Source organism: Eschrichtius robustus, chromosome 12, assembly GCF_028021215.1.
Source record: "Eschrichtius robustus isolate mEscRob2 chromosome 12, mEscRob2.pri, whole genome shotgun sequence".
Lineage (NCBI taxonomy): Eukaryota > Metazoa > Chordata > Mammalia > Artiodactyla > Eschrichtiidae > Eschrichtius > Eschrichtius robustus.
Window position 1 is genome coordinate 70,007,695 of NC_090835.1, and position 13,785 is coordinate 70,021,479.

Here is a 13,785-nt window from a genome sequence, read left to right on the forward strand (position 1 = left end):
GATCCTGTTCTCTCTTACTTGCTTCCTAGGACCTAAAACCTAGTAATCTAGCTGTGAATGAAGACTGTGAGCTGAAGGTAGGATGAAGTGACAGTGGTAATTGTTTCACCTTGTAACTATATGTTTAACTAACCAGGCAAATTTATATAGGGAATGTGTTTATAAAGCCATGACTTTTTTTTTTTTTTTTAATTTATTTATTTATTTATTTATGGCTGTGTTGGGTCTTCGTTTCCGTGCGAGGGCTTTCTCTAGTTGTGGCAAGCGGGGGCCACTCTTCATCGTGGTGCGCGGGCCTCTCACTATCGTGGCCTCTCTTGTTGCGGAGCACAGGCTCCAGACGCGCAGGCTCAGTAGTTGTGGCTCACGGGCCCAGTTGCTCCTCAGCATGTGGGATCTTCCCAGACCAGGGCTCGAACCCGTGTCCCCTGCATTGGCAGGCAGATTCTCAACCACTGCGCCACCAGGGAAGCCCCAAAGCCATGACTTTTTATCTGAAAATTCTTATTGTCCTTAGGAATATCATTAGACTTTGAAATTTAAACCAGAGATTTAGTAAGCTTTAGTTTAAGTGATATTGAAGGTAGCATCAGGTGTCTTGTTTTCATTCTAAAATAAAGTTAAATTGAAATTTAATATATTAGTTATAATAAAGGAGAATTATAGTATGAATATCAAGTAAGCAGTCCTCTTGAAGAGTAATTATTAGATTTTATGGGTTTCTAAGAGAAAAAATGGCAGAAACACACTTATTCAAAATAATTCAAATAAGAGATAATCTATAAAGAGCAAGCAACTCTGGAATTTTTTGTTTCATTTCTTTTTTTACTCAATTTTTTGGAAACGTAATTTACAATAAAATGCATCACTTTTAAGTGTACATTTGACAAACTTATATAGCTGTGTAACCACCAACACAGTTATAATAAAGAACATGTCCATCACTCCAGAAAGTTCCCTTGTGCCCCCTTCCTAGCGAGTCCCCACACCTCTACCCCTAACCCTGGCTTCAGACAACGACTGATCTGCTTTCTGACACTATAGAGTAGATTTATCTTTTCTGGAGTTTCATGCAAGTGGAATCATACAGTATTTTTCTATGTGTGTCTGACTTTTGCTTAGTATAGTATTATTAGATCCATCTGTATTGTGTGTATCAGTAGTTCTTTCCTTTTTGTTGCTGAGTAGATCCATTTTATGATTATACCACAATTTACTTATCCATCCACCTATTGATAGACATGTGCTTCAATTCCATTTCAGGGCTGTGTAAAGCTGCTATGAATATTCATGTGCAAGCCTTTGTGTGGCACATATATTTTCATTGCTCTTGGATAAATGCCTAGCAGTGGCATTTTTGGTTTGCTTTTTGTAATTTCATTTTTTTTAAGTTCTTGCTGTGTTCCCCATGCATTCTAAGCATGGACCAGGAAATATGTTTATGAAAGTGCTATGTTGTTCTCGCTTTTTATAAGGCACTGGAGTTTTTTCCCTCCTGCTTTACAAGCCTTAGGAGTTTGTTCCAGTGCCTGATTTCTCTTCTCTCCCTTAGATCTTGGATTTCGGACTGGCTCGACATACAGATGATGAAATGACAGGTTATGTAGCCACTCGGTGGTACAGGGCTCCTGAGATCATGCTGAACTGGATGCATTACAACCAGACAGGTACTACTTGCACTTGTGTTTAGGGCCTTATTAATACTATGTTGTGTGTATTTGGGGTTCTCAGAAGTGGAGATGGCAGGAGTAGGAAGAAACATTTTTTTTCTTCCTTCAGTGATCATTTTAAGTCCACGAATAGAAAATATTTCAGTTGCTCAGATAGAGAAAGTGGGGTTTTTCAAACTTTGTGATTTAGCAGTTGGCTTTTTACTTATTTATATTTTCAGCATATTCTCTGAGTACTCCTGCCTGAAGACATTGGGTTCATAATATTAACCTCTCAATATTACTTGGGAGAATCCATCATTTCTACCAGTAAGGAACCTTTGCCCCTTTGTGAACAGCTTATTTCTCTTGCCATAACTATGTTTTGACTTAGCCCACCCATGAAGCCCTTTAATGTGGTGAAGGTCTTAGCTTATTTATTTGTATAAAAATGAGTATGATTGTTGAACCTTGGATGTCTTAAATATTAATTTGAGTATTTCACCCCTTAACTATAGTTCCATTTGTAGCCAAGTATGATAATAGTGACATTGTATTACTTTTATTTCTCTTTAATTTTGCCAGTTGATATTTGGTCAGTGGGATGCATAATGGCCGAGCTGTTGACTGGAAGAACATTGTTTCCTGGTACAGACCGTATCCTTTAAAAAGCTTTGGGTTCTTGTTTCTTGTCTGTATTTTGGTGTCCATGGTAGTATCTTATTTTTACCTATCTCTAGGAAGGGCTTTCAGTTACTTGCTTTTATAGTCCAGATACGCATTGTGAGATCTGCCCTCTTGCTGAGTATCTTGCCTTGCCAAGAAAGAGGCTTCAGTTTATTTTGAGAGTTGCAAAAATTCCTCATAATCTGGAAAGCCCTTTAAATCTTTCATATGTCATCTTTTTTGCAGCAAGTTCCTTATTAATCTTCCCACAGCCCTTCTGCAACCTGAGTGTGTTGGTGAGAAGTTCTAGATCTCAATGACTGGTTTAGTCTTCGTTGCACCAGCGCTCAATGAACACAAGATAACCATTTATAAATCGGGGGTATCTTGCTTTTATGTTTGATTTACATATTAAAAAGGCTGTATTTGGTCCTTGTAATGATACACCTGCTGACTCGTTTTGTTTGTTGTCTAACAACAAATAATAAATGCAAGGAGATAAGGTCACCCTGTCGTGTGCCTTTTTTTCCCCTCAGCATGACTTTATTTTTATCCCAGATTGTAGCCAAACCTTAATTTACTTCCAGAGTTATTGTCTAGTTTATGGTTTATCATGGCCCCTTTATTTTAGCCCCTTTCTTGTCTGCTGCATGCCCATTTCACAGTTTAGTAATAATATCAAAATGTGATTTGTTGTAACTCCCATCCATTCCACTTGGGGAAGATGTTTAGGCAAGAAAGAATTTTGAAATATTTGTCTAGAATTAGGTTTGAAGATTTTTGTAAAACTCATTTGACTAGCCCTCCGTGGGTTTGGTTGGGCTTTTAGAGATGCTGCAATTGCTTGTGTTCTATCATGGTTAGAGACCTAAAAGCTGTTTTAGCACCTCACCTGAGCAAACTCATTGAGTTTGTAAACCAGATTGTCAGTTCACTGGCTTACAGTTGGGATAATACTCCTATGGTGACTGTGATGTTCATGTTATCGATCCACATATTCTATCTTCTGCTAGAGTGTACTTTCCTAATGAACTGAAAAACCTCTTGCCTCAGCCATTTATTTCCCTCTGAGTATTACTGGATTGATACAGAATATAGTCTCCTTATATAGCTCACCTTATTCCTCCTCATCCCCAGATTCTAATTTTAATACCTAGTGTTTCTCCTTTGTCCTTTGCTTCATTTACCTTATACTTGTTTCTTAGAAATTTGATATATGCATTATAGTCCAAGCTAAGAGAATTAGGGAAGATTTGTAATTTTCCTTTTCCTCAGGTACATACCTTAGAGTCCCATTCTTTAGTCCTCCCAAGCACACTGCTCTGATGCTGTCCTCTGTTCCCCCTCTTCTTCCTCTTCTTTGTATCTGTATCTCCACCTACAGTCAGTCATGGACACTCATACCTACATAGACACACAAAGTGGTAGAGGGAGACAGAGAGTAGAGCATACTGGTTAAGAGCACATGCTCTGTAATCAGACTTACAGGGTTGAGATCTTACTTAGCTCTTATTTACTCCCAGCTCTGTGACTTTGAGCAAGTTGTCTAACCTCTGTCTCTCGGTTTCCTTAACTATAAAATACTGATAATAGTACATACCTCGTAAGGTGGTTGTGAGAATTCAGTGAGATGAAATCTGGAACGTACTTAGAACAGAGCCTGCCAGCAGATGTTAGCCATCATCTTCATCAGTGATCTTTGGGAAGCAGTTTCTCCCTTCATCTTCCCACTTTATTGTCTACTTGTGAATCATTTAAAGGCTAGTTTTTTGTTTTATTTAAATTCTGTAACAGGTAGTAAAGGACGGATCCCCTTGGCAGGCTACTGGTAGAAAGGTTTCAAAGCAGTTGTGTGTGTCCTATGGTCCTATCTCATAGGACAGCTGCCTACTGATGGCTTGACCCTTTTAAAATGCTAACTTTCAGCCTCTAAGAAGTCTTCTCTTTTTTTTTTTTTAATAAATTTTATTTATTTATTTATTTTTGGCTGCATTGGGTCTTTGTTGCTGCGCGTGGGCTTTCTCTAGTTGCGGTGAGCGGGGGAGCTACTCTTCGTTGCAGTGAGAGGGCTTCTCATTGCAGTGGCTTCTCGTTGTGGAGCACGGGCTCTAGGCGTGTGGGCTTCAGTAGTTGTGGCTCGCGGGCTCGAGCACAGGCTCAGTAGTTGTGGCGTACAGGCTTAGTTGCTCCGCAGCATGTGGGATCTTCCTGGACCAGGGCTCGAATCCGTGTCCCCTGCACTGGTATGCGGATTCTTAACCACTGCACCACCAGGGAAGCCCCAGAAGTCTTCCCTTTTATGCATACTTCTTTTCCCTCTATGAACTTTAGGTAGAAAACCTAGCATTTAAACTTTTTACTAGGAGATTCTCTTTTTAATGTATGAGAATTCATTTCAAAATTCTTATTTTAGTAATACACTGTTTCTTTTCTACTTGGCTCCTTTTCAGACAGATGTTCTCCTGGATCGGAACATTCAGATTCAGAGGATTGTATTTGTAATATACATAACTCCCTTCTTGTCAGTTGCCATCTGTGTGGATATAGCTTTGGTTGCCTGGCAAAGGGAGAGGAAAGTGTTTTCTATTACTTTTTCAAATTCCCAGTTGATTCTAGTGTGCAGCCAGTATTGAGTACAACTAGAGTTTACCCCGGTTGGATTTTAGTTCTAATCCTTCAGGCTGACCTTGAAAAAGTTACTTAGCAGTTTTTCCTCATTTTTTTTTTAAGGTACCAATGAGATCAGAAAAATTAAGAATCTAGAATTATCCGCGTGGGGACCTAGAAAGATGTTAGAAAACATCTAGTTGAATCCTCTGTTTTTATAGATAAGGAAACTAAGAACCCAGAAAAGATAGATACAAACCTATGATCTGACTCAGGTCTTAGTTTCTTTCCAATATTCTATTTGTTTCCTGTTCTCCTAATTTCTGAAACTTATTTTCTTAAAACCTTTGCAGAATGTGCTGGCCCCACACACTCTTCTGTTGCCCAGAAGGGCATTCAGCTACTGCTTATTTATGATTTTAAAATGCAGCTGAATGCTGAGGCAACCTCTAGACTATGCTCTTTATTTGAGTGCACAGTTTTCTCCCTATTTTCCTCAATTATTATTTATCTTGCATTTGGAACTGATGGTTTTAGCTTCTAGATAAGAACTATCTAATAGAACTTTCTGTAGGCTTACAAATGGTTTATGTATGTACTGTCCAATATGGTTGTTGGTAGCTACCAGCCACATGTGGATATTGAGCACTTAAAATGTGGCCAATGAAACTTAGAAACTGAATTTAAAATATTTTTGTGGTTAAGTATATAAACATAAAATTTGCCATTTTAACTTTTTTTTATTGTGGTAAAATAAACATAACATGAAATTTACCATTTTAACACTTTTAAAGTATACAGTCCAGTGGCACTAATTATATTCATAAAATTGTGCACCCACCACCACTACGTCCAAAACATTTTCATCACCCCAACAGAAATTGTACCCATTAAACAAAAACTCCCCATTCTTCCCTCCCACAGCCTTTGGTTACCTCTCTTCTACTTTCTGTCTCTATAAATTTGCTTATTCTAAATATTTAATATTAAGTGGAACCACACAATATTTGTCCTTTTTTGTCTGAATTATTTCACTGAGCATGTTTTCAAGGCTCATCCATGTTGTAGCATGGATCATAACTTCATTCCTTTTTATGGCTGAATACTATTCCATTGTATAGCTATACCATATTTTATTTATCCATTCATCTGTTCATAGACACTTGGGTTGTTTACACCTTTTGGCTATTGTGAATAGTGCTTCAGTGAACACTGACATACAAGTATCTCTTTGAGTCCTTGCTTTCACTTCTGTTGGATATATATCTAGGAGTGGAATTGTTGAGTCATATGGTAATTCTGTATTTAACTTTTTGAGGAGCAGTCATTGTTTCCCAAGCAGTTTCACCATTTTACATGCCCACCAGTGATGTATGAGCAGTTTCTCCACATCTTCACCAACATTTCTACCTTCCTTTCTCCTTCCCTCCCTCCCTTCTGTCCTTCCTTCCTCCCTTCCTCCCATCCTTCTTCTTTTTTAAATTATAGCCATCCTAGTGGGTATGAAGTGGTATCTTTTTGTGGTTTTGATTTGCATTTCGTTAATGACTAATAATGTTGAGTATCCCCCTGTGTTTACTGGCCGTTTGTATGTCTTCTTTGTAGAAATATCTGTTTGAGACCTTTACCCATCTTTTAATTGGATTGTCTTTTTGTTGTTGAGTTTTAGGAGTTCTTTATATATTTTGGATATTGAGCCTTCACCAGATATATGATTTGCAGATATTTTCTCCCATCTGTGGGCTGTCTATTCACTTTTTTGATAATGTCCTTTGATTTACAAAAGTTTTAATTTTGATGAAGTTCCAATTTATCTATTAATTTTCTTTTGTTGTTCATGCTTTTAGTGTCATTTCTAAGAATATATTACCAAATTCAAGATTATGAAGATTTACTGTATTTTCTACTAAGAGTTTTATGGGTGTATCTCTTATACTTAGGTCTTTGATCCATTTTGAGTTAATTTTTGTATATGATGTGAGGTTGAGGTACAACTTTATACTTTTGCATGTGGAAATTCAGTTGTCCTAGTACCATTGATTGAAGAGGCTATCCTCTCCCACTGAATGGGTTTGGCACTTCTGTCAAAGATCAGTTCTATTCCATTGGTCTATATGTCTATCCTTATAGCAGTACCACACTGTTTTGATTACTCTAGCTTTATAGTAAGTTTTGAAATCAAGAAGTGTTAAGTCCTCCAACTTTGCTCTCATTTTCAAGATTTTTTTTTTTTCCTCTTTGGGCTCCCTTATAATTCCATATGAAATTGAGGATTGGCTTTTCCATTTCTGCAAAGAAGGCTGTTGAAGTTTTGCTCGCGATTATGTTGTATTTTTAGATCACTTTGGGTAATATTGACATCTTAACAATATTAAGTCTTCCTATTCATGAATATGAGATGTCATTCCACTTATTTAGGTCTCCTTTCATTTCTTTCAGCAATGTTTTATAATTTTCAGTGGACAAGTCTTTCACCTTCTTGGTTAAACTTATTCTTAGGTATTTTCCTAGCATCTTTAAGATGCTAGTTTAAATAGAATTACTTTCTCAATTTCCTTTTTGGTTTGTTCATTGTTGATGTGTAGAAACATAACTGATTTTTGTTTGTTGATCTTGTAGCCTGCAACTTTGCACAGCTGAAAGCTGAGAGCTCTAGTAGCTTTCTTGTGGATTCTTTGGTATTTTCTATATGTAGGATCATGTCATCTGCAAACAGAGATAGTTTTACTTCTTTCCAATTTAGATGCTTTTATTTTTTTCTCGTTTCTAATTGCTCTGACTAGAACTTCCAGTATAATGTTGATTAGCAGTGGTGAAAGTGGGCAGCTTTCTCTTGTTCTTATCTTTCAGCCTTGAGTATAATTTAGCTCTGCATTTTTCATAAATACTCTTTATCATGGCAAGGAGTTCTCTTCTGAATAGTTTTATAGTTTCATAAAACTCATAGTTTTATGAGTGTATTTATCTGAATTTTAAATTTTATTAAATTTTCTTTAGATTACATTTAAATTTAATCACATGTGATTATTGGTATTGTATTGGACTATGCAGTTTTAGATCTTGACAAATCATCTTCCAATTGTACCTTTTTCTCATTTTTTTTTGCGCTTAGTCTTCTTGAGAGAATCTTTTGTTACTAGTTGTTAATAATCCCTGGAGTTCCCCTAAAGATATAAGATATACTAATTTTTGTCTTAAAGCTAATTATGTTTTTAGGTTAGAAATTATTCTCATTTGTGACTTTGCAAAACCCTTCCAACTAGCTCAAAAATAGTACTTTTTTTTTTTTTTTTTAAGAATGGAGCCCTTCCTCATAAGTCTAGTTGACTGGGTATATATATATCAAGTGGACACACCTGAGAGAACTGTATATTAGAAGAGAGTGGGGACACAGAATGTGTCTTCAGGTATGGTGCTAACTTATTTCAAAAACCATTGGTTCTGAAAAGAGTAAGCCAATTAGAAAATATTACTACTAATGCTTGACAGTCTGCAGCCTAAGGAAGAGAGACAATGAGTTCCCTAGCCCTGTTGCACGTCAAATACTGTTTTCTTCCAGACATCTCAGCCTTGGCTTACTATTGTTTTCCTTTTCTAGGTAATCAAATGAATTTCGTTCATGTGAAACTTTTCTTTCCTTCTTTCATTTTAATAGAAATGGTAACTAGACATTAACTAGACATTATCATTAACTTCGACATTAACTAGAAGATAATGAGGCTCCTGCCATCAGCTTGCTGCCCTACTTTATATGAATTTTATTAGTGTTTACTGGCTCCTTAATTCTGCTTTATTTATTTCTTCTCTTGATTTTTTTCAAACATTTTATGAACTACTTCAGACATACAAAAAGACAAGGAAAAATAAATGAACACCTATGTTTATATGACCCAGATTATGAGATAAAACATTGCCAGTAGAGTTAAAACTTCTGGTATACCCCTTCCTGTCACATCTACCCCTTTCTTTCAGACATTGGTTTCAAACAGTCTCTCATTTTAAAAAAACAGTTGTACTTCAGACACTAAAAGCAAGTGTCCTAATAAATGTTGAAGAAGAAAAATATTTTAGTAGGTTATTTGCCTTTTCTTCTCTAACTTGAGAATATATTTCCCCATTTGAAAAGGCTAGAACTGTCAGGCTTGTCCACAAATCTAAAGTACCTTAAAAATTTTTCCTTGTATGACAGTGAAAATGCCTATTTTGATGACCAAGAAGAGAAGGAAGTAAGCTAAGTCCCATTCTAGTCCACCTGTCTGTCACCAGGGAATTTCCACAGGTCTTTGTTCCAGCTTTGCCTCATATGGATTTTTTTTTTGTTGTTTGAAAACTGCAGCTCATAAGCAGCAGTAGTCGCATGTAGGTTCTGCAAATGGTCCTCTTATTCATCTTCAACTCTCCAGCTTGCAGAGGTTTCCTAGGAGTTGCCTAGAACACTTAGAAGTGAATCGAATATCCCTCTTTTACTTTCCCTCTAAATACCCCATTACCCTTAAGTTTTTTTCCTTGCCTTTTCATTCTGGCCACCTTTTACTTTTGCTACAGAGGACCTAGTCTAAAGAGTAACCTTAAGCCTAAGTTGTTTTAGGAAAAATCAGGAGATTTATGATTTAAATTTTGACATTGTGATTATTACAATTAAAACACATTTTTGACTAACAGTAAAAATATCTGCTATCTAGGGAAAAATGGGTTAAACCTGTTAAGAAGGATGGCTTGCTGTGGAAATAATTGTCATAATGTGGTAAATTTTGCTTTGCTCTGCTTATATAGCTACTTGAAGCTCCTTCTGGCCTTAACTGCCTGGACAAATTGTAGTGGCCTTACAGTAGCTGGTATTATTGGAAGACTGACCTGTATATCAATGGATTTCCCAGCTCTTGGAGAACCTATGGTGATTTCCTATGAGGTTTGCATGCTTTGACTTCCTTCATGCAAGTGCTTTTAGCTACTAAGTAGATTTTTATTTTGCTTTGTGTGTTTACTAATCTCCTAAGTATTGGCTGTCATGCTGTACCAGCTCTTTGTCCATACCCCTTACACACTCATCGCACTGTATTTGTATACTCTTTATGGTGTAAACACTTCAGATGGGGCGTTTGCATATGAAATGAAGCAACTTTTCTTGACTTCTTTTTTGTATATAGACTTTCCATTAGAGTATGGTCATTCTAGATTTCTCAGGGCAAGACAGAGGGGTGGAGCTGAGTTGGAAAGCATATTACAGGAAGTCTTTTCAAGTTAATATTTATTGAGCTACTCAGTGGAAAGTGCTGGAGGTAAGATGGTACCTGTCCTCCAAACCAGAATGATCATACTCAGCAGAAAGTGAGTTACAGGAGTCACTTGAACAAATATCTGCTCTCTGCTTATAAAACAAGGCGGAGTGATAAGAATACTATAATAGAGGTATAAATAAGTTACTGAGAAGAAGCAGAAATTAATTCAAACTCAGGATATCCAGGAAGACTTCATGGCAGAGTTCTTGTTTGAGCAGGACTTTGAAGAGTAAATAGGGAAAGAAAAGGTTTTGTAGGAGGGGAGGATGGAGGGTATTCCTGTTTATGACTTGGAGAAATAAGAAGTTGGAAGCTTAAAAGTGCCTGGAATATTTGGTGTGAGTTGAAGCATTGAGTGCATTAAGGAATAATAGTTTGAGGGAGAGTCAGAAAAGAGTCTTGATGCCAAATCAGGGAAGGCCATGAATTTGAGGCTGAGGAATTGGGGTTTTATTCTTCAGGCCTGAGGTTGTTTCATACTGGCTGAGGCAGGAGAACGACATGGAGTCCCCCAAGTCATTGTTGTCATAACCACTGTGACCAGTGGAAGTGGCATACTTTTCAGGTATGTTGGGGTGAAGTTTAAGACACTTGAGAAACTGCCCAGAGTCTTCCTCAGAGGGAGTATAAAACTTGATTCTCATTTTCAGTAGTCAGAAATCTTTTATATAAGAGTGCCAATCTCAGCAGTATTATTTCTAGAGATTAGTTTTGATGCATTTTTTGTAAAACTACCTGTTTGAGAATTTAAGTAGTCCAGTTTTTTTTCTCATATGTGATATACTTTATCTTGTGTGATAGCTACCCCGTTAAATTTGTTCCTTAAGAATGTGAGGGAACTAAATTTTCGTAAACTGAATCATTTCAAATGAGCAAAGAGGATCCTATACTAAATTCTGTTGTAATACAGTTAATTTGATTATTTTAGAGCAAGATGGTATCTGTCCCCACTGCCTGCTCCGTCCCCATTAATGTATGCTTTAAAATTGTTTTCTTGACAACACTTTGAATTAAGAAATCAGTATTGAAATTTTAGCCTCCAGAACACATTGATTTTTGCCATTTGCAGAGGCAAAATTTTCTACTATTCTTTTTTAAATTTTTATTTTATATTGGAGTATAGTTGATTTACAGTGTTATTCTCTATTATTCTTAATTCAGAAGTAACTTCTGTGAGTGGACTTGCTTTTAATTTATTTTGTATAGAACATAAATTGTTTGAGTCTACAATGGGGTTCTGCAAACCTTTTCTTAAAGGGCCATATAGTAAATATTTTAGGCTTTGGGAACCATACGGTTTCTGTTGTAACCACTCAATTCTGCTGTGTAAGTTGAAAGCAGCCATAGACAATACATAAACAATGAGCATGGCTGTGTTCCAATACAACTTTATTTCAAAACAGGCAGCAGATGGGGTTTGCTGACTCCTGTCTAGAATTTTGTTGTGTTTAAGCCAATTTCATATCTGGAGAAAAAAAGAGAATAGGGCAGGATATTATTGCGTAACCAATTCCTGTAACTCAGGCAACTATGGCTTGCAGAGGCCATTATTTTTAAGTTACACTGTACTGCCTTCATATGTATAATCATAAACAGAAACAGTTTCTTGCATTTTCTCTCCTCTCCATCCTGCTGTACCTTCTTAAATATTTTGAGTGCCCACCACGTAGCAGATGTTAGGCTAAGCACTGGGGATAAGTGGTGAACAGGCAGAGCAGCCCCTCTCCTCATAGATCAGTAGAGGTGACAGACAATAACCAAAGGAAGCAATTATAGATTGTGACGAGCACTGTGACGTTATCAAGCACTGTGCTGAGATGGAGAATAACAGGGAGGGCAGTGCTTCTTCCATAGAGCGTTGGGGGAAGCCTCTCTGAGGAGGTGAAGTTCAAGCTGACACCTGAAGTTGAGAAGGATCTAATCATGCAAGAAATCTGCCAGGTTTTTTTTTGACAGGAATCAGAAGATAGTCATCCTCTCCTCCTTTTCCCTCTGAATGTCAATATAGACATGGATAAGCTATTCAAATTTTCATAGAGAATATTGAAAGCTATTTTATAATATTTTTTTTCTCTCCTTTTAGCTTTTTAGGCAAGGCTAAAAGCAGTAAGAACATATGGAAAGTTTCTGTCTTCTGGTCAGTACATGTACATACATAGTGAATATGCATAGAAGAGTTGGCTGCCACAATAAAGATCTGGGCATTGTAGCCTATTATTTAGAGCTCTGGGGATGCGTGAGGTTTGTTAATACATTTATAAAGTTGAAGCCTCATATGTTCTATGTTGTTATGGTGCTCCAGAAGGCTGTGCAGATGCAGTGAGGTGGTGGGGCCCTCTGCTGGCGACTGTCGCTCACAGTTCTCTGCTTAGCATAGTCAGTGTGGACAGAGAGGTTTTCTGGAGGACATCTCACGTGGTTAGGCCCCGGGAGCTTCCCAGCCCCCTGTCGTATTACAGACTCCTTAGATCAAGCCTTAGGGGAATATTCACAGGTAGGCTTGTACATCCCTAGCTCCTATGCTCTCTGCTTCTTTCTTCTCTGTGGCCTTCTGCTGACCAGTGCTCTTCGCTTGACTGGCTGCTGGTGCTTTGGTGGAAGGTAAGGAGGTAGGTGTGAGCTGAGCATATGGACTGAGTGATGCTTTTGTGCTCTCACATGCTGTCTTTGGCATCTAAGTACCCAGCTATAGTCGCTTCACTTTACTGATAGGGGATGTTGACAGAAGCACAAAATGAATATAAGTTGGATATGTGTGTGGTCGCATTTTGAGTCTCTGTACAGGAGGAGCCTGCCCTACTTGAAGTGGCTGCCCCGCAGAAGGCGTGACCTAGATGAACTCACCATTCTGGCTTGGTTTGGGGTTTTTAATTTTTGTTATTGGGGTGTTTTGTTTGTTTCGTTTTGTTTGTTGTTTGTTTTTCATTTTTATTTTGTCCCAACATTTTCCTTTATAGTCCACCATTAGATATTGATCAGTTGAAGCTCATTTTAAGACTCGTTGGAACCCCAGGGGCTGAGCTTTTGAAGAAAATCTCCTCAGAGTCTGTGAGTTGATGCTTTGATTGTAATAATCTGCCCTGTTGGGAGCCTCTGCCACTTCCCTTCTGTCAGTCTGTACTTTGACCCGGGTATGTTTGTAAGCACATATGCCCTTTGTGTGCCGACTTCCGAGGTGAAGGGTGTGTGTGTGTGTGTGTGTGTGTGTGTGTGTGTGTGTGTGTGTGTGTACCTGCCTGCTCACATGCATGAGTGTGTTTTGTTTTCTCTCTATCTGGGTATGTAATAGTAGAGCATAGGAGCTTGTATTGGGCAGTAGTATGCCAGTAAATGAGATTTGAGATTCTAATCCATTCCAAGAGATTAATGGAAAATTTGTTGTCTCCATTCTCCAGCCCTGACTTCATCTTTCTCAGAGTTTCACATATGCTCAAGGGCTCCTTTCACTTTTTGGTTAGTGTTTATCCTCAGAGCATGAGCCTCACCATGTATTAGTCTAGCTTTATCACTAAAAGAATGAAATGTGCGTTGTCTGCACTCTCTTGCCCTTTTCCAGAAGTTACTTTCTTTTTATTATTTTAGAA

The 13,785-nt window shown here is 37.6% G+C and overlaps 1 protein-coding gene across 3 annotated transcripts in view; it reads left to right on the top strand.

Annotated features, from left to right (window-relative positions):
• The window catches only part of MAPK14 (mitogen-activated protein kinase 14), a 69,879-nt gene that overhangs the window by 41,897 nt on the left and 14,197 nt on the right, over positions 1-13,785 (top strand). For 2 of the 3 annotated variants that reach the window (XM_068558796.1, XM_068558793.1), the window contains exons 6-9: positions 30-77; positions 1,553-1,667; positions 2,235-2,306; positions 13,170-13,249. In XM_068558796.1, coding sequence (XP_068414897.1) covers positions 30-77; positions 1,553-1,667; positions 2,235-2,306; positions 13,170-13,249 — 315 coding nt within the window. The remainder of the gene's footprint in view (positions 1-29; positions 78-1,552; positions 1,668-2,234; positions 2,307-13,169; positions 13,250-13,785) is intronic. The other variant, XM_068558795.1, reaches the window with a different exon arrangement.